The sequence below is a fragment of the Pipistrellus hanaki genome (genome assembly GCF_964339955.1).
Source record: "Pipistrellus hanaki genome assembly, chromosome: 6".
Lineage (NCBI taxonomy): Eukaryota > Metazoa > Chordata > Mammalia > Chiroptera > Vespertilionidae > Pipistrellus > Pipistrellus hanaki.
In genome coordinates this window covers 45,070,268-45,098,024 of record NC_140508.1, presented here as the reverse complement: position 1 = coordinate 45,098,024, position 27,757 = coordinate 45,070,268, and the positions used below count along the sequence as shown (strand labels likewise).

General features: G+C 46.6%; 1 protein-coding gene across 1 annotated transcript in view; it reads left to right on the top strand.

Annotated features, from left to right (window-relative positions):
* BCL2 (BCL2 apoptosis regulator) overlaps nt 1-5,449 on the top strand; it is a 178,004-nt gene extending 172,555 nt beyond the window's left edge. The window contains exon 3 of the mRNA XM_084887299.1: nt 5,329-5,449. Coding sequence (XP_084743425.1) covers nt 5,329-5,376 — 48 coding nt within the window. The 3' untranslated portion in view covers nt 5,377-5,449. The remainder of the gene's footprint in view (nt 1-5,328) is intronic.
* The last annotated feature ends 22,308 nt before the right edge of the window (nt 5,450-27,757 follow it).

The window sequence follows — 27,757 nt, the reverse complement described above, 5'->3', positions numbered from 1 at the left end:
GGATAGTTAGAAACATCCATCAGCTGCCTCCTGCACACACCCTACTGGTACATGCCCTTGACTAGAATCGAACCTGGGACCTTTCAGTCTGCAGGTCGATGCTTTATCCTCTGAGCCAAACCAGTTTCAGTCATCAAAGGTAATCTTGAGCCCTCTTTTCAGCTACCTGCTGTCCATGGGCAATAGGATATTTACTATCATTTCAACACATCGACCAAATCTAAGTTATGATCTACCCCCAACATTAGGTCTTTCCCTAGCTTCCCCTTTTCTCTCAGTGGTACCATCATTCCCTCAGTTTTCCAAGTTTAACACCTTGAGCCGAAACCAGTTTGGCTCAGTGGTAGAGCGTCGGTCTGCGGACTGAAAGGTCCCAGGTTCGATTCCGGTCAAGGGCATGTACACTGGTTGCGGGCACATCCCCGGTGTGGGGTGTGCAAGAGGCAGCTGGTCGATGTTTCTCTCTCATCGACGTTTCTAGCTCTCTATCTCTCTCCCTTCCTCTCTGTAAAAAATCAATAAAATATATTTTTTTAAAAAGTTTAACACCTTGGGGCACATCATTCCCACTCCAAGCTCTTTATAGGTTGAACTTTTGCTGAGCTTCACTCTGAGGACAGGTGTGGAACTGGCCTCTAGGTGTTAGGAATTATCCAGGCCCAGTCTTTAGTCTCTGGAACTCTTATTCTAGTGCCTTCCCTGTTTTCTGATCTTCAAATATTTTTCAAGTCCCATTGCGCCTGCAGAACCAGCTCAAAATGGTCCTATCCTTTTTAATGAGATACCGTAGTGAGTTGCTCTTCAGAGACAACAAACCAATACTGCAAGTCATGCAGCCGGCGCATGCGCAGAGGAGAGAACTTGACCTCCAGCTGCACCTGGAACCGAAGCCTCATTCTCCCCCACCCCATACACACGTGGAACCAAACCAGGACACAACCGGAACTGCAACACCAGAACCCTTTCAGAAACCAAAGGTTCTTTGTCCAGGAAGATCTGGTGTTGACACCCCGTTACACAAATGACCAAGTTCCAAGGTCCTCTGATGAAAACTCACCCACTTCTGCATACTGTTCCCTCAGCCCCTTAAAAACCCTTTGGCCTGGCCCAGCAAGCAAGATGAATCTGAAGCATCACAAGATCTCCCATTGTCTTTGTTGGCACCTCCTCCATCAGTAAATCTTTCCTTACTCCAAACCCTGGCGTTTTGAGTTTTGGCCTTTCAAAGCATTGGGCACACTGGGCTTTGGGTTGGGAAACACCATTTAATGGGCTGTTCGTTTTCTTTAGTTATCTTTAGCCTCAATCAGGAGTAATTGAACACTTATATTCTAAACGTCTTCCAGAATGGCCAGGTTCCCACCGACAAAGCATAAGCGTTCCTCTCTCTAGCCAAGCCTTAAACCTTTTTTGTTTGAGACAACTGAACTCAGATGCGATGTAGCTCTGAATTTTTCTCTGTGTTCTTTGTCTGTTTTTCCAACGTTCTGAGCCCACTTCATCTCATAGCCCTGCAGGCGGGTGGAAGCAGACACTGCAAAGACTGTGAGTCAAACTCAGCAGCAAGTGGGCCGGGGGGCTTTGATCTTCTCTCCCAAGGGGGAAATCATCTCCTGTGTCCATGTGGAAATCCTCAGCTGGGGGACAGAAGAAAGAGAAGGAGGAATAAAATATTTATAGGAAAATTATTTCTCACAAGCAAGCATTTGTTCTAAAAAGCTTTTAGAAACATAATTATTTTCCTCCTCCTTGAGCTTTTCTGTTTTTAATATGAAACACTTTCAAGTCCCCTGCTTCGATTTCCAGGAAGCAATAATCCCCTTTGCCTGGGGGAGTTTAGGAAAGAAACGAGGCTTCAGAACTTAAAAATATTTCCATTGAAATGGCCACGAGGGACTCTGGCTGCTTCTTGAATGTCTTGCAAATAAGGGCCCCCTTCTCAAGGGCAGGGTGGACCAGCCTTCTGAGAGCAGAGTCTCTGTCCCCTTTGAGGCAACGATAGTCTCCTGGCCTCACTTCCCTTCACCTCCCCCGTGACTGTTTCATCCAAAGGGGAAACCTCTGGACCAGCCCTGTCCAATAGAAATTAAATGTGAGCACCAAATGTGAGTCACATAGTAAAAATTAAAAATAATACATGAAATTCACTTTAACAATATATTTTATTTAATCTATATAAAATTATTGAGGTAGTTTCCATTCTTTTTTATAGGAAGTCTTTTAAATCGATGCGGAATTGACAGGTGGAGCATATTTCAGTTCAAATGAACCACATTTCAATTGCCCAATGGCTACATGTGGTGAGTGGCTGGTGGCTACCATGTTGGTTGCATAGTTCTAGACTCTGTGTCTTGATATTTTACAGCTTACACACAAACAACATGTCTATAAAATAAATGATTTCCTCTGCCTGCCCTCGTGCCTCCCTTCAACCTCCCCCCTCCACACACACACACACACACACACACACACACACACTAATTAACTTTCTAAGGCTGCAAAACATCTTTCCCTCCTTCTCTCTCAACTCCTCTTATTCAGACTTACCCAAAAGAGTTCTTACTTTTGAATCGTTGGCTGTCAGTTGAAAGGGGAAACAAAATTGTATTGTGTTCAATGAAAGCATTGGGAACCCTGTTAATGGGTGTTGAATACTTGATATCAAAAGATCTGGGTTCATGTCCTGACCAAGTAGCTCAGTTGATTAGAGCATCATCCCCATACACCAAGGTTTCCCGATCAATCCCTGGTCCAGGCACATACAAGAAGCAACCAGTGAATGCATAAATAAATGGAACAACAAATTCATGTCTCTCCCCCTCCCTCCCTCTCAGTTTTAAGAAAAGATCGGGATTCAAATCACAGCTTGCTAAAAGTATGAGCTTAGGTTTCTCACCAGCTAAATGGGTACACTGTCTGTCTCACCAGCCTTCTGGGATAGGGGTATTAGTATATCAAAATGGTGAGTGTGAAGTTGTTAAAGTGCCATATAAAATGGGGAATCACACAAAATAAAAATAATAATAAAACAAAATGGAGAATCACAATATTGATTTATTTGTGTGTGAGGGGGTTGTTTTTGTTTTTAACCCTCACTTGAAGATATTTTTCCATTAATTTTTAGAGAGAGTGGAAGAGAGAGGGCAGACAGAGAGAAATATTGATGTGAGAGAAACACATCCATTGGTTGCCTCCTGCACTCACCCCAACCAGGGTCCAGGTCGGGGAGAAGCCTGCAACTGAGGTATGTGCCCTTGAAAGGAATTGAACCTGAGACCCTCAATTCACACTAATGCTCTATCCACTGAGCCAAACTGGCTAGGACAAAATCACATTATTTAGTGTTCCAACCCATTAAAAGCTGTGCAGCCAAAGAAAATAATAACCCATAATATCTACAAACACAGAATAAGGATTTAAATTAAAAACCAAATTAAAGAAGCAAATTCCTATAATTACCCACAATGTCAACAATTTTCTTAACCATTACCAAACCTTGGCTTTTTATTTTTGTATACAGAGAGAGAGGGAGGGGATGATCCCCAGAATAATAATCAACTGTGATCCTTGGAGCCAGGTACATATCATGAGAATCTATCTTGATAATACCTACTTATAAACTTAGTAGCAAGCTTGACAATGACACTGCAGAGAGCATTGCACGTGGACCTTATTTTCAAAGACCGACAATTTGAGATATCCACAGAGAGTTCCTGCAATATCTGTACCCCATAACCACCTGGATATTTCCTTGCCCTGATAGCTTTTCGATTAGCAACGGTAGCTTCTAACATTCCCTGTGACACCACTTAAAACTTACCTTCTCATTGTCTTCTGTAAAATGAGATCTGTGTGCAGGGGATTAGGGAAATATGTTGTCTTCATTTCTAAATTGTCCTCTCCCAAGTGTTAGTTAAAAACGCAATTCCAATTTGGGGTTTTTCCCATTTGCCTTCACTAATTACTTACTTTATGTTCTACCCAGTGGAACCAGAACTAATTCAAGTTCGAACAGAACTCAGTCACTATTTCATCACACTCACCCCCTACTCCTGAGGTAGCCATGTGCATGCCACAAAGACAGAAACCAAGAGAGGTCTTGGGCTTCATGTGGCCACAGTCATCCTCACTCTGATCTGATCACATGACTAAATCATCCATGGTCAGGTGCAGAGAGCACGTTTTCATACTAAAATTCACTCTGGGTCCTAACCAGTTTGGCTCAGTGGATAGAGTGTTGGCCTGCGGACTGAAAAGTCCCGGGTTTGATTCCAATCAAGGGCATGTACCTCAGTTGCAGGCACAACCTCAGTGGGGAGTATGCAGGAGACAGCTGATCAATGTTTCTAACTCTCTATCCCTCTCCCTTCCTCTCTGTAAAAATAAATAAATAAATAAAAACAAAAATAAAAAATCAATAAAATATATATTTTTTAAAATCCTCTCTGGCCATATGTGGTGTGTGGAAATGAATGAATACCAACCAAATAAGAACAAGCAAAAGCTGTTTAGTCAGAGATTGCTTTTTATAGCAGGGAGTTAGCACCATCACTTGATAATACCTACTTATATACTTACATTTGGCCGAGACCCATGTTCCCTGGTTCTCTTCCTATCGCCACTGCATTCTTTCCATCCATCATCACATCCCCTCTCTCATTCTCACTCTCACGCCTGCATCTCTCTCTTAAAAACTTTGGGATGACATTGAGCCCACCGAGACAATCCAGGAAGAAGAGAGGAAAAGCTTTGCAGAGGGGAAAAAAAAAAAGGAAGGTGTCAGGTGTGCCCCCATTTGGGGCTGTTGGACTGGGGAAGCCATAGGAGGGCCAGCTAGGCATCCGAGGTGATGGGTTGGGCAGCGTATTTCTCTGGTTGATCCTAAGTTGGAAGTGGGGACGAAGATCAGGGAAGGTGTCAGTTATCAATGGAATCCTGGCCCTCCCGGGCTGATTGTTTCAGCGGTTCTTGTTTGGTTTCCTAAATTGTTACTAGAGAGAGAGGTCTGCCTTCAGACGGTCTGATTTATAGAGAGCAGGCAGATTTCCTGGGCTAGTTATTGTGGATAATGGGTTGGTTTCCTGAGCTGGTTGCTGTGGATTACAGTTCAGAATTCAACTTTTACATATGGTCTGGCCCTTGTCATTTTGTATAGTCAGTCTCTCAGGCACAAAACAGAGCCCATGAGGATGGCAGGAACCTAGAAAGATCCACATAAATGAGCGATCAGGACGTTACGAAGTGAAGTCACCGGAGTCAGGCAACACCCTGGCAGCCGCCAGCCATTTGTTAACGACATCCTCTGTGTCCTTCTCACCCACTTCACAGCCACAGAGCCTGCTGACATTTTTCAGCCTTCACTGCTACATTATCTGAGAGTGTGCCTCGAGTGCGCCTGCAATCCTGTGAGCACGGCCGAGAACACAGCTGTGAGGAGCTGGGATGCGGGACCTCTGGGATCCCCCAAAGCTTCCTGAGATGAAGGACTCGGGAGCATCTTCTTGGGTTCCGATAATTCTAAAACACCTCAGAGTATCTTTGGAAGAGCTGCATCCATTTCCAACCACACCAAGTTGGCTTTAGTGCAGCATAATGGGTGGGCTTTAAATCAGACTTGGGATCTAACCCGGATCTAATAATACAATCTTAAAAAACACAACCCCTTACCTGGCTGACACTGTGTTATGTGCTGTAAACTTGTCTCATTTAACCTGTCACAGAAGCCCTATCAGGTGGATATCATTATGGTTGAATTTTCGTAAGTCCCACTGGGCTAAAACCAGTGGCAGTTTCTAGAGGCTGCCCAGGTTCCCTGGTTCTCTTCCTATCGCCACTGCAGTCTTTGCTCCCATCATCACATCCCCTCTCTCATCCTCACTCTCATGCCTGCATCTCTCTCATAAGAACTTTGGGATGACATTGAGCCCACCGAGATAATCCAGGATAGTTTCCTATCTCAAGATCATTATCTTAATCAATCTGCAAAGCCCATTTTACCATTTAAGATGACACATTCACCCGTGCAGTTCCAGCAATTAGGACATGGACATCTTTGGGGGACCATATTCAACTTGCTACAATAGATTAAAAAAACTGAGGTTCAGACAAATTTATTTTCACAAAGCCTCATAGTTCAGCGACATGGAGCTGAGGTTTGAGTTTTCTAACTCTCTCAGGCTTCCCTTTCTGAGTTCACCAGAATTACCCACGAGGCCAAACTCAGCACAGTGTCCTGTGTGTAAAGCAGAACCGGTAGCCCTGCTCTTTTTCAAGCACATTGGTCCTCACTGCTATCAGCCAGTGTCGTCAGCTCCTGGCCATCCACACATCCTGATCCAGGATCTCTAGAGATCATCGTCTGTGGGGACAAGTTCTTTAAAACTCAGCCTTCATTTCCACAGCCACAGCTCAGCAGTTTTCCTTGGTTTCATTCATCTTGCTTCCTGCCTGTCTTCTATGCACCACCTCACTCCCTCTCTGGACCACTTAAAATTCTTTCCTAGCTTTGCTCTCAAAGCCTACAAGGAAAATGCCTTCCTTACAGCTCTTCCTTCCTCCATTTCCTTCTTAAAATAGGTCAAGGGTTAAAATAAAAAAATCTGGTTTACCCAGTGATTATTTCCAAGAAATGTGAGTACACAGCACCTGGATGGCCAGGATGCTGCAGACTAGAGGGCCCATTTTGGGCACGGCACAGCACATCACACCCTCAGAGTCCAGGTGGGAGAAGGTCGCACCTGGAGAGGAGGAAGATACTCTTGGCACCGCCACCTTCTGCCCCATCTCGGCACTTTCTGGAAAACTCAGTGAGCCCTTGCTCAGCCATACAGGGCAGAATTACAAAAGAGAGCAGAATACTACTGTTGGGTTTGCTAATCTCAGACCTTTTGGGCTGACCTATTCGATGTATGCCCCATACCTCATCTGGTCTTCCTCACCTTGCTCTATTATCTTTTGGGTCCTTAATAGTTGGTTTACTATTCTGTAATACACCTTTGAATCATGGAATTCACTTGAAGCACTGGCCAGAACTTCTTCCACTGTCCCAATTCTCAGTGTCTGTTCAATGCAATCACATCCATGGGGACACAGGTCTTTCATAGTGTCTTCTTCAACAAGTCAAGGCCCCAGAGTCAGAGACACAACTCACTGTGCCAAGAGGAGATGCTCCATTGCTTTCTTTTATATCCTTATTACAAGTGCTCAGAAGAACATAAGGAGAGGTATTCATTATAACAAGGAGATTAATAAAGATCATGGTGAGCCTGGATTCTGCCTGTTATCTTTTCTTTATATCATAGTTCAGTTAAGCATTGGAATAATTGCAGATCAATTTCACTTAATTAATTACTTAAAATAATTACCCAGAATTTCCTTTGATCTCTATGAAGACAAATTATGTACAAGGAAGTCTAGCAGGAAAGGAGGCTCTCAGATGACATTTCTGGGCCCTTTTTTTGTGGGGGGAAGGGGAGGAGGGGAAGTTTTCTCTCTCTCTCTCTCTCTCTTAAATGTAATTCTCTCCTAAAGATATGTTTTATTAATTTTTAAGGGGAGGAAGGAGAGAAAGAGAAAGAGGTGGGGAGAGAAATATCAATGTGGGAGAGAAACTTTAATCAGTTGCCTCCCATATTTGCCCAACCAGGGACTGAACATGAAACCTAGGTATGTGCCCTGATTGGGAATCAAACCCACAACCTTTGGTGTATGGGATCACACTCCAATTAACTGAGCCTCCTGGCCAGGACTCTCCATTTTTATTATCACACTAGAGGCCTGATGCACGAAGATTTGTACAAGAATGTGCCTTCCTTCCCCTGGCTGCTGGCAAGGCTTTCGCTCCGGCCCAGAGTCACTTTTCTGCCTTCCCACGCTGCCCAGAGGCCCGCAGCTGCTGGGGCAGTGTGGAATGCCTAGATTGTCACCATGGCCTCATCTTGCCCTGCCCCCAGTGCTTTTGTATGCAAATTAAAACCCATCTTTGTTGGGTTAATTTGCATACTCACTCTTGATTGGCTGGTGGGTATCGTGAAGGTACAGTCAATTTGCATCTTTCTCTTTTATTAGTGTAGATATATTTTTATTTGATAAGTTATTGAACAGTATACATTTTAAAATTTTTATTTTTCAGTTAAAGTTCACCATTATTATTTTGTATTAGTTTTAGGTGCGCAGCACAGTGGCTAGACAATTATATACTTTACAAACTGTTCTCCCCACCCTGATATGTTAAGTACCTACCTGGCATCATACAGTGAGGGGACGGACCTTTTTCAAGAGTCCTGATTCCTGAATTCCCCATCGTTAATGCGTTCTGGCTCTTCATATTTGATTTCTGCAACTGAGCAAGGCTTCAGCCTCCCGACCTCTGTGACTTCTGGCCCCCTGAGATCTGGTTGAGGCAGGAGACATTTATTGTCTCTCTTGGCTCTAAGTGGGCTAAGTGTCTCTGAAGAATATTTGGGACACACAGACTGTAGTAAGCCACGTCCTTTCACCCAGGTCTGACCAATGATATAGACTGACTGTGGATGTTACAATGACAGGTCCTGTGACTCGAGGGTACAGGTGACCTGTTGGCCTTCTCATGTCATTGATTCTAGTGTTTCTGGAGCCTTTAGCAGCATCACAATGTTGCCAGCACAACCCAGGACAGAGAATCAATACAGCACTGTGTCTCGGTCTCCAAAACTAACCCAGATTTCCACTTCCTCATGAAATTCATATGTCACTGAAAATAGAAAAATATTTAAACATAATGGATTATACCATGTTGAACATCTCCAAAAAGGATCAGTGTTTTTATACTACAAGACCATCTCTCTATTAGATGATTTCACTTACAAAAATCAAACATATATTTAATATAAAAAAATTCTTTTAAAACAATCAAGATTCAAATAATGGGCATCCTCCAGGATTCCAAAATGGCCAAGAAATATATTCTCACAAATCCCTGGAAAACCCTTGGAAAAGTCATTTAACCTCTTTGGGTCTCAGTTTTTTTTAAAAAAGTCAGTGAATTTAAAGGAGAGCCTAATCTCTGAGGCAGCACAGTCCAATGGGCTCTCTGGGTGACAGAATTGTTCTCTACCTGCCACTGTTCAGCACCTTGAGTATCTGACATGTGACTGGTGGGACCGAGGAACTAAATTGTAAATTTTATTTAACTTTATTTTATTTAAATGTAAATAGCCAGTGTATATGTATTGGACAAGGCAGCTCTGCAGGGTCCCTCCTAATGTCAGGAAAATTAGAAGCAGTGGAGGTTGAGATTCTTGCACTGAGTGGGCCTTGTGACCAAAGTCTACCGTTGGCCTCCGATGGAAAGTTGCTCCTGGGCTGACAGTGAGCTCTCAGCACCTCTGCTGGTGAGCAAGGGGTGCTGCAGGCCTCAGTGAAGCACGTGCCACCTAGAATCTAAAGGAGAAAGGACATCAACAGCATGATGTCAGCTAAGAAGGAACAGAGTGAGCTCTGCATGTTCCTGGATGTTCTGGGTTTTTGGAGAGAACACAGGAACCTGGTCCAGTTTGATAAGAGAGCTGGCTCTCAGCCGCCAATCAATCAGAAGCTTTTAAGATAGGAGTCTATGAAATATGTACTAACTACATAAAAAATATGGAATGAAGTGTAGTTTCCACGTAGAAGCACCCCTGAGGACCAGACTCCGGGTTCTCACAACATGAAACCTGCATTAGACTTCCTTCCATCTACTCTACCTTTCCTAAGGGATCAGTGAGGTCCATCAGGGTATTTTCCCTTTGTCAGGGACGAGGTCTGAAATGTGGTACTTTTCTACCCTCCCCAAGAACTATTTTTTTTTTCTGAAAGAAACAAAAGCAACAAAAACACTCATTTGTGCCATTGTGGTCAACACAATCACACACCTTTAAGTTGCCACATTTAAAACTCGTTCTAGGGCCCTGAGGAGTGAGGTGATTATGTTTAATATAACCTTTTGGGTTTGGGTTTCATGCAGACCAACAAAGAATATGGAAACATGTAATTCCATACTGTAGCCCAAGTACAGCTACGGTTCCAGCCTCAATCAAAATGTTTGTTTACTTATCTGTTAATCTCATTATTTTTCTCAATTCACTCTCAGTAAGCGAGAGTTCAGAATCTGAAGGTCAGCCATTTCTGAAATATGACCAAAATGGAAAAGTCGGAGAGAGACACTATTCAACTGGGGAAAAGAAATACATAAGCCCCCCCTCACCCCCCCAATGAATGACTTGGAGTGTCCGTTAATTTTCTCCTAACAGAAAACCATTTTCTATGGAGAAGGTATGTGGACAAAGGAGTGACTTTTTAGAAATTTACCAGTGATTTTATCGTGGTAAATTGAGCCACAATCCCAATTTGAGTCCATGCTATTATTGCTAAAAATGCATGGAGCCTGTATTTATTTTCAGAGGGGTTTGGTATCATTTTTATTAGTTGTTCTTCACAAAAAAAGCAAAACAAAAACCACCCAAACCTCTGAGAGGTAGATCAGATTTTATCTCTTTTATTTTTTTCTTTCCAAATGAGAAAACCACACAAAGTGATTTGCCCTGGGGTCAGCCAGCCCATTGGTGGCTGGACTGGGGTTAGATGTTCTGGTCTCTAGATTCCCAACCTGCCAAAGTGTCTGTCTCCCAGGGGGACACACCACCGGGGGCTATGCAACCAGTGACTCTGCTGTCAGACCAGCCTTCTTCCGAAATACTCCCCAAAGTCTCACCATCCTGCCGTGCCTCGGGCTCAGAACCTCCTCAGAGGAGTCCTTCCCTCTAAGGCATTGCTTCTGGTTCCGTTGTAACTAATACCATCTGGATGGCGTCCAAGATCCTCCTTATTCTGAATTTTCTTCTATAGCAACGAAGTCATATTATTGTTACTGTGATCTGGCCATGACCCTCGGCTGTTCCAAAGACCCTGCTGGTGTTCTTCCCCGGGGCAGACTGTTACTCAGACAGAGTGGTTCCAGGTGTGCCTGTGCAGGTGTGGTGAGGGCTGGGGAGAGTGCTTCCCAAGCCTGGCACCGGATTGCCAAGTGGGCTGAGCTCCCTCCTGCTCTCCGGAGAGCTAGAGGAGAGCCATCGTCAAGGTGGGCCCACTCCTGCCTGCAGGCCCATCGAGACCAGCACGTGCATTGTTCTAAGGCTGCTCTCCAGGGAAGGGGTGGGGGACAGAGGTGGAGCGGGAGGGGTCTTGGCTTCTAGGGGACAAAGCAAGATTAAGAAAACTTCATAGATTAGTGCAGTGGTCAGCAAACTGCAGCTTGTGAGCCGAGGATTGCCGCTCTGTTGACTAATGAGTTTGCCGACCACTGGGATAGGGGCTTAATCTCAAGGAACAAAAACGGCCTATACTTATTGGAATCGAGAGTCTAGATCAGAGGTCAGCAAACTCATTAGTCAACAGAGCGGCAAACCTACCACTGCACTCAAGTTTCTAAGTTAGCACGTTAGCCGTATTTCCAGTGACTGGCACCGCAGTGTTTCCTCAAGAGTGTTCTGGGGAACACCAGCTTCAGAAGGCACTTTGCAGAAATGGGGTCCCATTGTCAAATTCATGTGAGGAAGACCAGAAGCTACATCTCCCTTTTGTCGAGTCACATTCCCATTGCGAAGGCTGTGAGACGTCCCACAATGATGAACCCAGTACTCCGGAAACTCAACTAGGAAAGGGAGAGCTTCCTTTACATGAATGACACTGACTAGCATCCCACAGGACACACTCAGGAGATGGGCGACAAGGCCGTGGGGTCCCAGCCCGAAGTCATTTCTCACCTCCCAGGGCTCTCCCTCTGAAAGCTGGGTTCTGCTCCCGGTGGCACCAATCCAGGCACTCTCCTTGGCTTTGCCAGTCTGGTCCTAGGTGTCTTCTCATTTTTTACCATGTTGTTTCATTAGAAAATGCTTCCCAGCTGATAGCAAAGAAAGTGACCAGTGGAAGATTTCCATCACTGCAGGGTCCCTGGGACCTCCCGTCCAGGGAAGTGGGAGACCATCCTTTCCTGGCTGGCAGACCCGGGACGCTGTCACCTGTCTGTGCTGATGTGGGCCTGGGTTTGTCCAAACTCAGAGAAGCTCCTGATTCTTCTCTCTCTTTTCCCTCAAAAGGATTTTTTTTCTCCAATTTCTATTTTAAAGGACCAGGACTTGTCTAACACAATGGAAGTCCTAAGGAACCCAAAAGGTACATCTTGAACCAGGTGCTAGTCAAGACAGGTTTTCTGATTTCTTTCTTGTGCTCAGCCCTCCACACCTGCGTAGTAGGACCTCGCCCCCTTCCCTTCTCTCCTGGCTCCACCTGACCACTAACCCAGGGCTTCTGAAATACTTCATTCCACCCTCTCCAGTCATGTTTAACTGTTCCCCTCTTCTTTGAATATTCACACACACATACACAGGCACATACAGAAACACACATGCATGCACACACCTACATACACACATGCACACACACAGAGACACACTTACAGACACACTTACAGAAACACACACACACACACACACACACAGTCTCCCACCCAGTCCCATTCCAATCTGACACCGTCCTCCTTCCCACCTTTACCTAGGTGCGGACAGCTTGGCACAGTCTAAGTAGGAATGCGGGTGAAAAAGGTAGGGATTTCTTTATCTACCTGTCAGCACCTCCTCATTATGGACGAGCTCATTTAAAATGTGGAGACTTTGCCTCCCACCGTCCATACCCCAGGAGGATCTTTTTTCCCTGCAGATGTTCATGTACTTGCCCACATCACAGTGACAAGAGGCCGTCCCTCCCAGGTGGGCACAGATGGGCACGTGCCTGTCAGCCCCGTGCATCTGGAGTGAGGATGAGAGGCGGAGAAGCAGAGGAGGCCCAATGCCCCACGAGGAGCCAGAACCCCAACAAGGAAAAGACAGCAGGAGGATAAAGGAACTCAGACGGAGGAAGACGTGGTTCTGTCCGCCTCCCAGGTGAAGAGTGGGTTTCCAGGAATCCTCTCACAGGTTCGCAGTGAACTCTCCCTTATCAACACTCTCCCTGGACCTTTTTGTTCTCTTTAGTTTTGGAATCATGCACAGCAGGTAAACTGCCGACACTTATTATCTCTGTCACAACACACGGCTTCGAATTATTGGTGAGCAACTGGTGGTCCCACAGGAGGGGGACGGGAAGCCGGAGGAGATGTACTGTGGGGGTTGCGGGGGTTGGGGATTAGAAATGGTGGCAGAGCTGGGGGCGGGGGGGGGGGGCAGACAAGGGGGCAGGGATCAGCCTGAGGACCCACCATTCTGGACCACATCTGTTTAAATTCAGCCATGGTAAAACATGAGCCCATGGGAGGAGGGTGTCCTCCCTCCCCCTCCGCCTCCCCATTCCCCAGCTCCAGGCCCAGCCCAGAACAGGAATCAGATCCATGGAGACAGCCTATAGCCGAGGGGGGAGATGGAACCAGACAGTCAGGGTCGCTGGCTGGCTCCCCTGTGTCCACTGGGTGAGAAGCGGGAGCAGTGTGAGTGCAATGTTTACCTCACACCTGCATGCTCCCATGGGGCTTGATTTAAAGTCTTGTGTGGTCATCACAGACTTGACTCCCTTTGGAGCTTCAATACCCCTTGGATGTGCCATTTTGTTAGAAACTTGGAGCTTCACCGAGCCTCCTCCCCTTGATGTCTGGGAACAGATGAGATGACCATGGACTTGGGCCCCAAGGTCCCCCTTGCCCTGCTGCCAGGGAGCCGGGCTGTAGGTCCCTCACACCTGAGCCCAGAGGAGCAGATATCAAGGAACAAAGGGACATCTGAGCTGGTCATTCCTCTCCACACAGTCCCGGGGCAAGGCCAGCAGTCCCCCAGGCAGGACCCAGAGGAGGAGTGGTCTCGGTGTGCATGTGGAGGGGGAGGGGGGGGTGGAGGCTGTGCCTGGCAGTCTGACTCTCCTGGCTTCAGGGTCTGGCTGCATTGCAACACGGGCTGCGGCAGCATCTGATCCAACAAGCCTGGGGCTGAAGTTTGTGCAAACTGAGGGTGGCACCTCCCATACTCCCCTCACCGGGTCTTCTCTCTCCTGCTCTCTCTCCACATCTCACTCACTCTTTTGTGGGTTGTTTGCCTCTCCTACTCTTTTACTTTTTCCTTGAGCATTAGGGCCTATCAGTGCAATCGCAGCTGTGACTTATCCTGCCTTTGAGTTTTAAAAGCACCCCGCCTCCCCCCCCCCTCCCCCCCCCCGCTGTGGATGGTCCCTGGGACACACAGTTCCCACATGGCAAGACTCAAGCACCAGAGGTTCCCACGTCGCCCAAGAGTGCGTGGCTGAACTAGCTAATAATCAGGTAAAAGCGCGCGTTTTCCGCCTTCGCCGCCTCCCTGAGTCTCGCACCTGCTCAGACAGGCGCTGTGATGTGGATGCAGCAAAGGAACAGCCATCGCCCGGGAGGCTGTGCAGATGGCGCGGGAGTGGGGGCGCGGGCCCGGTTCACCAAAGGGAAGGCGACTCGCTCTCAGTGCAGCAGGAGGACCCACTCGGCTGGTGAGCTGCTGGGTGTGAGTTTGGGGACGCAGCTGCCAGAGAGAAAGTCCTTCTTGGGCAAGCAGAAGGCTTCGTGATTCCTTCCGCTGGCCATGCTGCAGCACCGAAGTCACTGTTTGCCACACGGCCCAGCTCCTCAGCTCGTCCAGTCCCCCGGGGGACCTGAGATCTGGCCCCCGCAGCGCCCAGCCCCGGGCCACCCTGCACAGCAGCCCAGGCGCATCTCCAGGCGGGAAAAGGAGCAGGAGGTGAGGCAGACACCAGGCCAGAGCTTAAAGGAGGGAAAGGAATATTTGTCTCCTTCCACTCTCCCCTCTCCCGCTCAAACCCCGGCTAAGACCAACTCTAAAACTGAAAATAAGGGCTGGGGGGCAGATGTGGAGAGAACAGCCCTGAAGGAGAGCCGTTTTTGACCAGAGGGGTGGGAAGAGGTCCCCCTCTCCCTTCTCCCCGCAGTTGGCAAAGTGGTTGATTGTGCAACCTGTGAGCCCAGTGCGGCACCTCTTATCTGGGCCTTTTCGTCCGTTAAACTGACAAAGGGGAACTGTCCCCACACAGGGCCCACAGTGAGCTCCGACTGGCGCTGGGGCAGGTCTGGGGTCGGCCCCTTCCAGGTGCTGGCTCTTTGCTCACCAGGGACCCCTTCCCCGCCCTGCTCGGCTCCCCGAGAGACTGCACCACATGTGTGGAGTGAGGCCACATGTGTGGAGTGAGGGTGGCATTTGGTCTTGGCTTCCCAGAGAGAATCAAAGCCCAGTTAGTAAGTGAACCCTTTACAGGCCACCTGGGACCCTTGAATGACCAGGAGAGCCTTGCCCTGGTGGAAACATCGTCTGGAGTCAGAAGTCTCTGGGGAGATGTCTTTGAGTCCTGGGGTCGGAGCAGCCAGGCCCTCCGGGATGGAGGCACCAGGGCAGGTCCGAGCTCGCACTGGGCCTTGACGGGTTGTGGGCCACATGAGCCGAGGACACCGGCCATGCAGGCTGGCCCTGAGCCCTTCTCCTGGGTCTGGCTCCCTCTCAGCCCTGCCTCAGGCCCTGGATCTTCCCTAACTTTGCCCAGTTTCCTGTGACATTGGAAAGATTGTGGTGTCTACCATTATGCTCTGAATGATAAAAAACAATTCCAAACCATCAGTTTACAAATTTCAGAGTTCTAATATTCTCATCATTAATAGTAATGCAGTTTCTCCTCCTCCTCCTCCTCCTCCTCCTCCTCCTCCTCCTCCTCCTCCTCCTCCTCCTCCTCCTCCTCCTCCTCATTCTTTTCTCCTTCAAGCAACAAATGACTTCAAAACATTTATTTCATTTGGTGTCTCGAGGATGGGCTTAACTCTGAGTCAGTTCCGTTCTTGCTCTTGGCAAACAGTGTCCAGCTGAGATATGTGCCCCTCAGTCACCAGGACCCCATCCACCCACCAGGACAAATTCACCAGTCCAGTGACGCCGCTGGCCCTTGAACTGCAGCTACCGGTGCCCCTGGTCTCCTTAGATTGAACTTGAGCCAGGAACCACCAGACCCAGGTACCATTCCAGGCTTCAAAGTGACCAGAGCATCGCTGAAATCCTTTCCAACTGCTGCAGTCTTCGCCACGCAGCCCTTTCACGGTGGCACCTCCATCACCCCTGCCTCCTGCTTCGTTTTTATCTAGAAAGCAGTCTGAGAACGGGGGAAGGCTGAGTAGCAATTCACTCCCGAAATCAGGGATCGGATCAAGTTGGGGGCAGGTTGAACATGACGCCCAGAGCTGACATGCTGACCACTGGGTGAATTATTTTCACTTCTGTGAAAAAGGCCCCTCATGGTGCTTCCCCCGAAGCCTGCTGCATCTCAAAACCACTGGTGTCACGAGCTGTCTTATGGAAAGTGGAAATGGGCAGGATGTGGTTTGAACTGACAAAAAAAAAAAAAAAAAAAGAAAAAAAAGAAAAAGAAAAAAAAAGGAGGCAGCTCATTTCTCTTCAGGGAAATGTTTGAAGTGATGGCAAGGGTCAGACCAGAGACTGACAGAGACTGACATGGAGCCAACAGGCCAATCAGGCCCGGATCAGCCAAATCAGCTGCTGATCAAAGATGGTAAAACAACAACAACAACAGAACATATGTGCACATAACAACCAAAACACAAAAACACATCAGCTAAACATATTCCTAGTTTCCAGGAGTAAAACTTTGTAATTATGTAGCAACTTGCACATGGCAAGAAACACTCACCTACACGCGATGCTCACGACAATCTACAGAGAATGCAGAGCCGGGCTGCTATTCCTGCTTCCAGAGAAGAGCACTGAAAAGGGGTGTGGTTATGCAGAGGTGAGTTACAAAGAGGGTGCGGGGATCCAGGACTCCTGAGGCCCGATCCAGAGCCACGTTTGGTTCTCCTGAATCCATGTAAACAGAGTCCCATTTCAGAGGAAGAAGTGGGTCCCCTATGTAGAGACCCCTCGAGTCACCGTGCTGCCTTGGGCAGGGAGCCACATTCCAGCCTTACTGTGCACCCTGGTGCCCATCACCTTACTGGCCCATTGAGACACTAAATAAAGTCTGTTAACTCAACCATCTATATATATAAAAGCCTAAGCGAACATCACAATCAAATAATGACTCAACAGGTGGCATGGGGTGACCAGGCCCGCAGGGGGGTTAGTGAGGGGCAATCAAATGACCAAGCAGCAGGCTGTGTGGACAATCAGGCAGTGAGGGATCACCAGGACAGTGGGGGTGGAGCAGTTGGGGCAACCTGGCTGGCATTGGGGGTAGTAAGTGGCGACCAGGCTGGCAGGGGGGACTATTGGGGGTACCAGTCCAGCAGGGGAGCCAGTTGGGGGTGACCATGCCAGTAGGGGGGCAGTTAGGGGCAATCAGGCAGGCAGGTAGGCAGGTGAGCAGTTAGGAGCCAGTGGTCCTGGATTGTGAGAGGGATATCTAACTGCCAGTTTAGGCCCGAGGCTGGTGGCCAGCTGGCGGGTGGGGTTGGCAAGGTGGTTGCAATGAGGCACACGTGGGTGGGCAGGGCCACGCGAGCGATTTTTCACACTGGGCCTCTAGTTGATTATAAATAATGAAAGCACCCAGAGGCCACTAATTTGCAAAGGTTTAGATTCAGAATTCTCTGAGCTACCGAATGATCTTGTGGTGAGTGTTCCATGCTGCCATTCTGAATCAGGGAGACAGTGGAAAAGCCCTTCTTAGGTTTCCTGGGAAGGAGAAGTGTGGATGTGAAAACAACAGGAGTGGACGAGTACCTGGAAACCAAAGGTGGCCCATGTTTCTCAGAGAGAGATAATCACCTGGCTCCATCACTTTCTATCCCAGGACCATTTCCATCAGACAAGTCCCACCTGCGAGACCTTTCTCCACGTATAGGTTAATATTTGATGTCCTTGCTGTGGGGAACTGTGTGAAGGGAATTATCCCAGCACCTTTGTTGATTGGCTGGTGTAGGTTGTTGCCTTTCTAAATGACTTTGGGGGAAGTGACATGATGTCTCTTGGTGTTCATTTCCTAATCTCTGAAATCCGGGTGATGATAACAGCACCCACATTGTGGGTGGTCATAAGGATGCAGTGATGTCATCTGTGGAAATGCTCAGAACAGTGCCTGGTATGGAGTGAGCGCCCTGGACATGGCAGGGACCGTCCCCCGCAGGGTGCTTGATGCAGGGTAATCGTTTTTAAATCATAAAACTTCAGCCTGCATTTTTTTTTCCCTGCACAGACATTATCCAGAGCAGCAGAGCTGTTTAATGTTGCCCTGGCTTCCTTCCCTCTGTTCTCAGTCTCTGGGGAGGAAGGGGGGAGGGCAGAGGGAAAAGGAAGGACACGCACGTGTGGCAAACACCACCCTGCACACACCTCTGAGACATTCATGCACTCACACACACTTTATTTTTAGCACACAAAAGTGCTTAATACATGATAAAGGTTGCACTCCACATCTGTGGGGAAAGAAAGGAGGGCTCAATAAATGAAGCTGGAACAATTATTCCTAATTATTTAGGAAAATGAATCTATTTTTATTCTTTAACCACACACCAATTTTACAGATGATCAGAAATTAATGCCATCCCCAATCCAAAGTCAAATAGATGCATTTCAGAATGAACGATGCCTTACTAAGCATAAAGATGACAGAAAGAGAGAGAAAAAAAAGTACAGATGTGACCACATAAAACACCAAGCCTGTGAAAAATCACAAAAGCAATAAAATCAAAGAAGAAATGTCACACTAGATGAAAATATTTGTCATATATGTGAGATCCCATCATTCCATTGGGTGATTTATGTTTTTATTCACCTGTAAGAGCTCTTTGTTTATTAAGGAAGTCAGCACTTATGTCTCATATGTGTCATATACCATTATCCACATGTTTGTGGTAGTGCTTGCCTCCTGAGAATATTTAACCCCTATGCAGTTAAATTTGTAATTCTAACAGAAATTAATTATAAGCTGACTTCATATATATATGTATGGCCACCTCTGATGCCACCTGAGATATGAATTGCCAAGAATAATAGAAGCTGAGCGATAGAACTGTTTGTTGTTAGAGCTTTCGTTGAGAGGGAATACACTGAATTTTAGATCTAGGCTCTTCTGCTGCCTTAAACACACACACACACACACACACACACACACAAAAAAAAAAAAAAAAAAAAAAAAAACCCTGGTAACTATTTTTGTTGGAATTTTGACATAAAGCTGCCATTCTTAAAGCCTTAGAGCCCTGTCTGTTTTCAATCTATGCCCTCATTTCTTTGTCTGAAACACCAGCCAAGTCACCAACTTTCACTGAATGTTTTTAGAGGCAGAAGCCAGGAAAGTTATCACACCCACGAGTGACTGGCTCCATGTTGAGTGGCAGGCACTGGCCGTTCCGTGATGTTATTCTTCATATCTTTCCAAGTCTCCTTGATCTGTGTAGGCTACATCACAAGATGCCCATTCCTTGACTGCTTTCCATTCTGTTTTCAAGCTGGGCGTGTAGTATTTCCCAAACAAGATCTAGAACAGGTAGGCATGAAATCCAACCCTCATGATTTCATTAGGTGTCTTTAAATCTCCATGAAGTTTTTATTAGTTCTGGTAACCAAGAAAGAAAGAAAGAAAAACAAAACAAAAAAACCCAGCAAGTCATTTGTTAAAGTCATAAAGCTGAACTAAATGGATAAGGTCTTCTAATTGACCTCGAGGAAGCTCAGGGACACTGTAGATCAGCTGCTAAATGACTTGTGATGTCTCGATTTAGAGTAGATGTCTGGCTCCCTAGCAGATTTGTCTGCCCATAAATTTCTTGATTAGGCTAAAGGCCTCTGCCAACATAGCCAGATCTTCAATTCAGTATGTCCTTCATTTGAGCTAATATCATGACTGAAAGCACATTTGCTCTGGGTGACACAATATTTAAATTTAAAATTATGTTCACAGTTCATTTCCAAGACATCAATTTATTAGTGTAGGTGGGAGATGGAAACCACCAAGGTTGTAACTATGATGCTCTAGGAGGTTTATTAATTGAAACTGTGGGCTAAAAGCAGAGGATCTGTCTGACTTCATCCTGCCTGCCAAGGATGCCTGGTTTTCAGTACATTAGTGCCCCTTGTGGGAAATACTGCTAAACATTTATTTTTTTATGGTTCAGTTCAGGCTCCACAAAACATCAATGAAATGTCCAAAGTAAATTCTTAGTATAAGTCACTGGCATTGAACATACGCCAAGAGCTTCTTGCTATATCTCACTCTCCTGTTCAAAAGAGAACAACTGGTTAAAGAAGCTGCATGGAATTTGGGGCTGATTTACCAACTTTTCTACTTGTCAACTATTGGAAGAAGAGATAGATGGGCAACATATTCCATTTTAAATGGTTATGTTTTCTCTTTGTTGTTGTTGCTAGCTCCTAATACTTTTTCATATCAAGAAAAACAGGTTTATAATAGGAATGTGAAAATCCTGCCTAGGAATGCTAAAAAAACACACACCTTAATGTTGGTTTTCTGGAACTTTTCTTTCCCAAGCAAGCAGCCCATTTTCTTGTAGGTAGAAAGCTTCCTCCTAAATACATATAAGTGAAGAGGTCTCTTGAGCAGGAAGGGTCAGGAAGGATAAAAAAGAATAGGTACAACTATGGATCCTGCCAAAACAAGATTGCATTGGATTAAATTACTTCTTCCGTTGATTCCTTAACAATGGTAAAGCAAAGCCATTGACATTGGCTCAAATATCCCAAGAATTAATTGAACATTAAAGAAATGAAGCTACTTGTGTTCTTCTTTTGTTTTTACACATAAAATGGAATATTCAGACTCTCCCAGCAGTGTTCCCAGGTAGCCTACAATTTGCACATCAGTTGATATTTTTATCTTCTTATCATCTTATTAATTTCCTTCCTATTCCTTATCCTCCCATCAACTTTACAATTCCCCAAATACCAGAAACAAAGGGAAGGCTGGGCCCTCTACAGCCAACTTACAGAAGATCTAGAATTTCCTTTCTGTGGGGCAAGCACACCCTATTTCTGCATAGAAAGAGCTAGGACATAGTGTACTATCTCTCAGGGGTTTTCCCCTGGTATCAATGGGGGAAATCCTTCTTTAAATTCCCTTGAGATATAGAAATTACTTGTGTAGTGTACATGACACTCATTCCACACACTCAGATATGTCATAAATAACATATCTTTATTGTATTTAAATTAAATAAGACCCTAAACCTGCCTTCCACTGGGCTGGCAGAAGATTTAGTTTCATTCTTGATTGGCAAGTGGGGTTCCCCCTTTCCATAGGACAAAAGTGTGCAGAGGTCCTTGCCTGGGAAGGGAGGGGAACCAAGACTCCAGTTTATCATGGCCAACACTGCTGTCAGGTTCCAGAGCCAAGATGATCTCCTGAAGACAGGTAACCCTATTGCTTTGGGGTCAAGCTTGAGCAGGGAATCTCTGACAAGTCTGGGAGCCCCATGGTCCAAGACTGAGCCTCATCAGGTACCCCACAAGCCATCTCTTCAGAAGTCCTTCTGCAACACCAGGCACTGCCAGGGAGCAAGGATTAAGATCTACTTCTCTCTGTTGGAAGAGGCTGCCATATTGCCCACATAAGGCACACTAAGCTTCCTTCCTTATTTTGGAGTGTTTTTACTCCCCCCAACTCTCTCTGCATTTCCCATATGTTCTGTCTTTTCATCATCTCTCCAATCATATCCATCTGGGGATACCTCATAGTAGGGTAATGTTACCTGCTTATGCTTTCCAAAGAATCAGACCCCAACCTCCCAAAACACTGGTCTTTAACTCAGCCCCTTCGAGAAACTCTGGTTTCTCTGAACATTAAGGGTCTGAAGGCAACTTCTGCTTTCCCATTACATTTGAAATCTCTTAGACAAATCCTAGTCATTGTTGATTCTTTGTTTCTGTTTTGTACATTTTAATGCACATTTATTTACTTAAACACATTAAGCACACCTATTTCACATTCGGTCTCTAATCACTGTATCGCTTGCTGTCTTTGTATCTCTTGTTCTGTGGTTGTGGTTTCTGTTGACTCTCACTTGTTTCCTAGTGTGTTTGCTGATTTTTGTTGGGACTTCATGTTCCCTAGAACTTTACCTGTGGTACATTTGGGTTTGAAGTGTGTTCCCTCAGAGTGGTTTCCTGTTTGCTCCTGCCTGCCACCTGGGACACTACAAGCCTGGAAACTTCTTACAAATTTCTGGGCTTGGGATTTGGGGGGGGGGCTCTTGAGAACTATAAATCCTGGCCACAGACCACATGAGTATAGACTCGTGGTTAGGAACTTTCATGGGAGACATTTTGGGAAGTCTGTTCATGGGAACTTCGATTTTTGTTTTTCACTATACCCAGGGCCAAGATTTAGATAAGCAAGGTTCTTAGTGCTCCTGCCTATTTTTTTCCCCCTAGTTCAAAAGTGGCACTCATTAGCAGGCTGCCTCTGGATAGGTAGCTGACATCCTGGCCTATATGGCCATAGACTCTCTCCACTGCCCCCAGGGATATGGCTCCTTAGAGCCCAAGGTCGAGGACACCGATGGAGAATGCCTGTGGGTAGGCTTGTGGCTTTGGTCTTCTCTCTCATCATTTCAAGGCTTTAATGATTTCCCTTTCTTTTTCTTTACCTTAGCCAAACATTTGTAAAATTATACAAGCAATGTTTCTCCGAAGACCTAGGCTGCCATATTGTCCAGCATAATTTCCTACCATAGTTTATCCTTTTTTGTTCTTATGATAGTTTATCTCCCCACCCACTTACCTCTTTCTCTTGTTCCTTTAGTCCCAATACTTCTATAACCAAATTCCTGTATTAAATTCTCTCTGTTAGAAATACTTAGTATGATTCTTGACTGGACCCCTGGTGGAGGCACAATCCCTCAGTCTGACTCAGCTCCCAGCCCTGACCCTTGGGGACCATCCAGCCAAACCTTCTACTATGCAGATTAGCCTGGCTGAAATGAAAGTCAAATGGGGGCGTTGCTAAAAATACTACACTAAAATGAACCTGAGTAATTCACACACATCAATTAATACAATTACATAAATTTGTACATAGGGGAAAAAAGAGTTTGGGAGTCAGTACTGGGTTCAAATTGTTTCTGTACCTGCAAGCAGTGTTACCTTTAGGCAAGAGATTTTACGTGTTATGAAATGAATTTTGTTCCCCCAAAAGATATGCTGAAGATCTTACCCCCAGTACATCAGAATGTGACCTTATTTGGAAAAAAGATCATTGAGATGTAATTAGTTATGTTGAGAAAAGGTCTTACTAGAGTACGGTAGGACCTTAATCCAACGTAACTGGTGTTCTTATAAACAAAGGAGGAGGTCGGACACCAAGTCACAGAGAAGGGAGAATGCCATGGGAGGACAGAGGCAGAGATGGGGTTGATGGAGCTGTAAACTAAAGGTCCCCAAGGGTGGACAGCTGCCTGACGAACAGGAAGAGGCAAGGATGGATCCCTCCAGATTTTCAGAGGAATCAGGGGCTGCCATCACCTTGGATTTGAATACTAGCCTCCAGGACTGTGAGAGAAAACGTTTCTGCTATTTTAAGCCATTATGGCATCCCCTGCAAACTAATACATTAGCTGAATCTCAGTTTCTTCATCTATAAAAGCTGGGTAGTAGCACTTGATAGAGTTGCTTTGAAGATTAAACTAAGGCACTATATGCAAACTATTTGGCTCTTAGAAGATAACCAAGAAATAGTAACTGCTATCATGATTTTGCAATAGTGAGCTAGCTGGTTGCCAACATAGTGCCTTTCCTGTCAACAGTGCCTACCTAACCCAAACACACACACACACACACACACACACACACACACACACACTGTTCTATGTGTAATCTCGTGCTGTTATGTAGCCAAGTCTGATGTGTTTTTGCCCCTTTCAGAACTTCCAGGACTTTCCTTTCAGCCAGGCTGCTCTGCGTAGTAGAAGGTTTGGCTGGCTGTGAAGGGATCTGAATCCAGCGATGGCCCTGGAGATAGGACAGCTGGAGAACATCATGTTCTTAGCTCGGCTCCTGCCCCACCTGGAAACATTGCTCCCTGTGACTTTCACATTTGTGGCCTGAACTTACAACCACAAAGAGCTGCCAGTTGTAAACAGCTGAACGGAAAGTGCTTTTGTTTTACATGTGTCAAGGTGTTTGCCCATGATTAATAAAAATGACCACAACTTCTGTTCTTTTGATGTGCCTTCTTTTAAAACAAAGTTGATTGCTGGTGACACCCCAAACTCAGATGGAGGGAGATAGCACAGGATTGGTTTGAATCTATGTGGGGGTCCTAGGAAGAGGGGAGCCTACAGCACCCCATTCCTTCCTGGGTTCTCAAGGGAGCTGCCTGTCATTCTACTACTATGTAGGGAAACTCAAAAACAATTTTCTCAAAATAAGCCAGTCTGAGAAAGACAAGTATCACATGATCTCACTCATATGTGGAATCTAATGAACAAAATAAACAGATGAACAAAATAGATCCAGAGACATAAAAGCACAGAATAGACTGCAGAATCTTAAAGGAAGGCAGGGGAGAGTGGGTAGATGGGAAGAAATCAAACAATTGTATGCATATATGCATAACCCATGGACCCAGACAATAGGATGATGAAGGCCTGGGGCAGGGATGAGAAGTAGGGGGGCTGAGTGTGGGGGAGTCAGGGGTTGGCTAGAAGAGGTCAATGGTGAGGGATGAGACATATGTAATACTTTCAACAATAAATATATTTTTTTAAATAATAATTTTCCAAGGCAGTAGATAACTTTGCAAAACATCCACAGTGTGAGTGAGAAACAGCCGGGCTGCAGCCTCCCACACATGTGCAAGGAGAACCCAGCTGCAGAGAGAACACGGGGCGTGCCTGCCTGCGGCGTCCCCTCGCTTCTGGCTACCAGCTGCTCAGAGCTGAAATTGAAGCAGCCACAGACCAAAGATGCTGCCTGCAGGCATGTGCCCTTGACCACTGACAGTGCCAGTGCTGCTCCTCTCCAACTGCCACACCAATGAGGACTCCAGAAACAAGCCGGACTCAGGACTGACCTGCTCCCTGACTGAGTCATCTCACCTTTGAGCCACAGCTGCATGGAGCATCAGAGCCATTCACGGTGCCCCTCTCCCAGGACACAGGACTGCCTGAGGAGAAACTGTCCCTGGGAACTCTAAATAGCAATTAGGCAAATCCTAAATTACAGAGTTCTCACTCTGCAAAGACATGCAAATTACAATTTTGCCTCCTCCAAAAGCCCACAGCCTGATTTTGCTCTCCATCTGTAAACTGCTGCCCTCCTGCAAAGCGTGTCCCCAGTGGGGCTTTCCTGGACAAGCCACCAAAAGGGCTCAAAAGGGCTCACTCCAGGCTGGGCCAGTGCTCCTCCTACTGAGATGCAGGGAAGGATAAGGATAGAAGGGAGGGAGAGGGGAGAGAGAGAGAGAGAGAGAGAGAGAGAGAGAGAGAGAGAGAGAGAGAACCCCTTTGCCTTGTTTTTACCAACCACAGATATAACTCTGTGCTAAGTATTGTTGGGGATAAAACAAAGTATGAGATATAACCCTTATGGCTCAAGTAGTTTCCAATGTAGTCAGAAGGGGGGCGGGGGAGAAACCCCACACAACAATTTCTTTAAGCACTTAATTCTATACCATAGGTAACTTAGGCTGTAGAAATTCAGAGAAGGGGGTGGTGCTGGAAACCGGAGGAGAAAATGCTTCATGCGGAGATGGAGCCTGGGGTAGAGCCTGAGAGATGAGGAGGGACCAGGAGAAGAACCAACTCAGGGAAGGGAGACAGCAAAGTCTCACCTGTGGCCGCCCTCCTCCCGGGACCTGGAGCAGTCCTCTTCAATTCACCGTCATCTCCTGTGTTCCTAAGGATGGTTCAGAGCGCTCTCGCTGTGGGTGGCCACACTGGGAGTCAGAGACATGTCAGTGGGGAGGCTGACCCTGCCTGTTCCGCTGTTCCTCCACGGTGGGGAGGTTCCCTGCAGTTTGGGTTGTCGGCCTCTGCCTCTCCAGTCCATCCCAGCTGTTTATGCAGAATTGGTTCCAGGACCGGGGAGCCCTCTACCGAGCAGGATCTGGGGTTTCCTTCCCCACTCTGCAGCGTTTGGAGACACTTCTATGATGTGACTGTGGTTCCAAAGAGCCGAGAGGTAACACTGGGGCATTGGCTCCTCCTCCAGGTGCCCCCCAGGGTCAAGGCCTCAGGGAGCCTGCTCTTCCCCTCAGGGCTCCCCTAACCTGTTCCTAATGTTCCAGATCCCAGTACTCTGAGCTGCGACCTGTGTGGGCGTGGGCGGGCCTGCTGCTCTCTGCCCAGCCTCTGTCTGGAAGAGGGGCTCCCTGGGTGGCACATCTGAGCCGGGCTGCTGAGAGGAACCCCAGCAGGAGCCCTGGGCAGGGAAGGAGGGCCTGGAAGGAGAGTGTTGGGAGTTTTCTGGAATGTGTGCATGCAGGGCCTGCCCGGGGAGTGGCGGGTAGGGGTCAATGTTTGGAGGGCCTTGAGCACAGCGCAGAGGATTCTCCCTGTGGGAACCAGGGGCCTTTAATGTTTTCAGCAGAGAAGACACATGGTTAGGCCTGTGTTTGGGAAAGATAACCCCCAGCTTTGATATTTTTAGCTATAAAAGGTTGCCTGAGTTAATGAATCACTTTTTTGCAGGTCTTGTCTCATACGGCCTCATCCATCAATACCCATCTCTAATTCATTATCCAGACACAACACCAGGCACTCAGATTTATGGGGATGTGGGAGATAGTGGAGTGAGCGGTGGGAGTGGGGGGAGAATTCCGAGCAGGGGCCGTGCAGTTCCCTCTGACCCCGAGTGAGCCATTACCCCACATCCCGGGTGAAGTCTGATTCCTCGGCAGGTCATTTGGGTTTTTAAGATCTCTCTGTTTCGTAACAGAGCAGAGCCAGGTTACTATGGACTTGCTCCAACAGGAGAGGATGTGGATAAATTATTTGATTACGTTATTGCTGGGTAAATCAAGAGCATCCGCGTGGGTGAGAGCATCTGGTGTCTGATGCTAGCGATTTGCAGCACTAATAACAGTGTCTTCACTTGGGCAGCGTCACAGAGCCAAGAGGCTCCCACCAGCTTCCACTCGAGTCCTGTGACCACCAAGAAATGGGCTCCAGGGTCACACCGCCTGGACAGACCCCAGCCCTGCCATTTACGTGCTGTGCAGCCTTGGGTAAAACAGCCTCTCTGTGCTTCAGTGGCCTCATTTATACAATAGAAATGGCAACAGAATCTAGTACCTAATGGGGATGTTGGAAGGACTGGATGCATCAATACATGCAAAGTGCTTAGGTTAGTGCCAGGCACGATGGGAGCAGATTCTAATACCTGAAGAATGTTACCCATTCTCCTTCTTACTGTCCCCCTGGCTACAGAGACATGTCCAGAGGGGGACTTAAGCTTGTCACTTTCCCATGGTCTCACCACTGATCCTGGATCCTTCCATATCCAAGGAAAGAGCCTCTGCCATGTTCCAGCATCTGTGAAGGTCCCAGAATGCTTGCTCCTTGAAGTGTATCAATCCCAATCTAATTAGTAATTAACATATGTGTAGGGATTTCGGGTTGGGTGCCTGACAGTGAATTACTCTACATAATTGTCTGGTGTGAATTAAGCCAGGGGCATTTTTATTCCAAGTTTCCAGAATATTCTAGGCAATAATATTTGGTAAGTGAGTAAGTGACATGAAGGGCAACAACAGAAGGAACCATCTG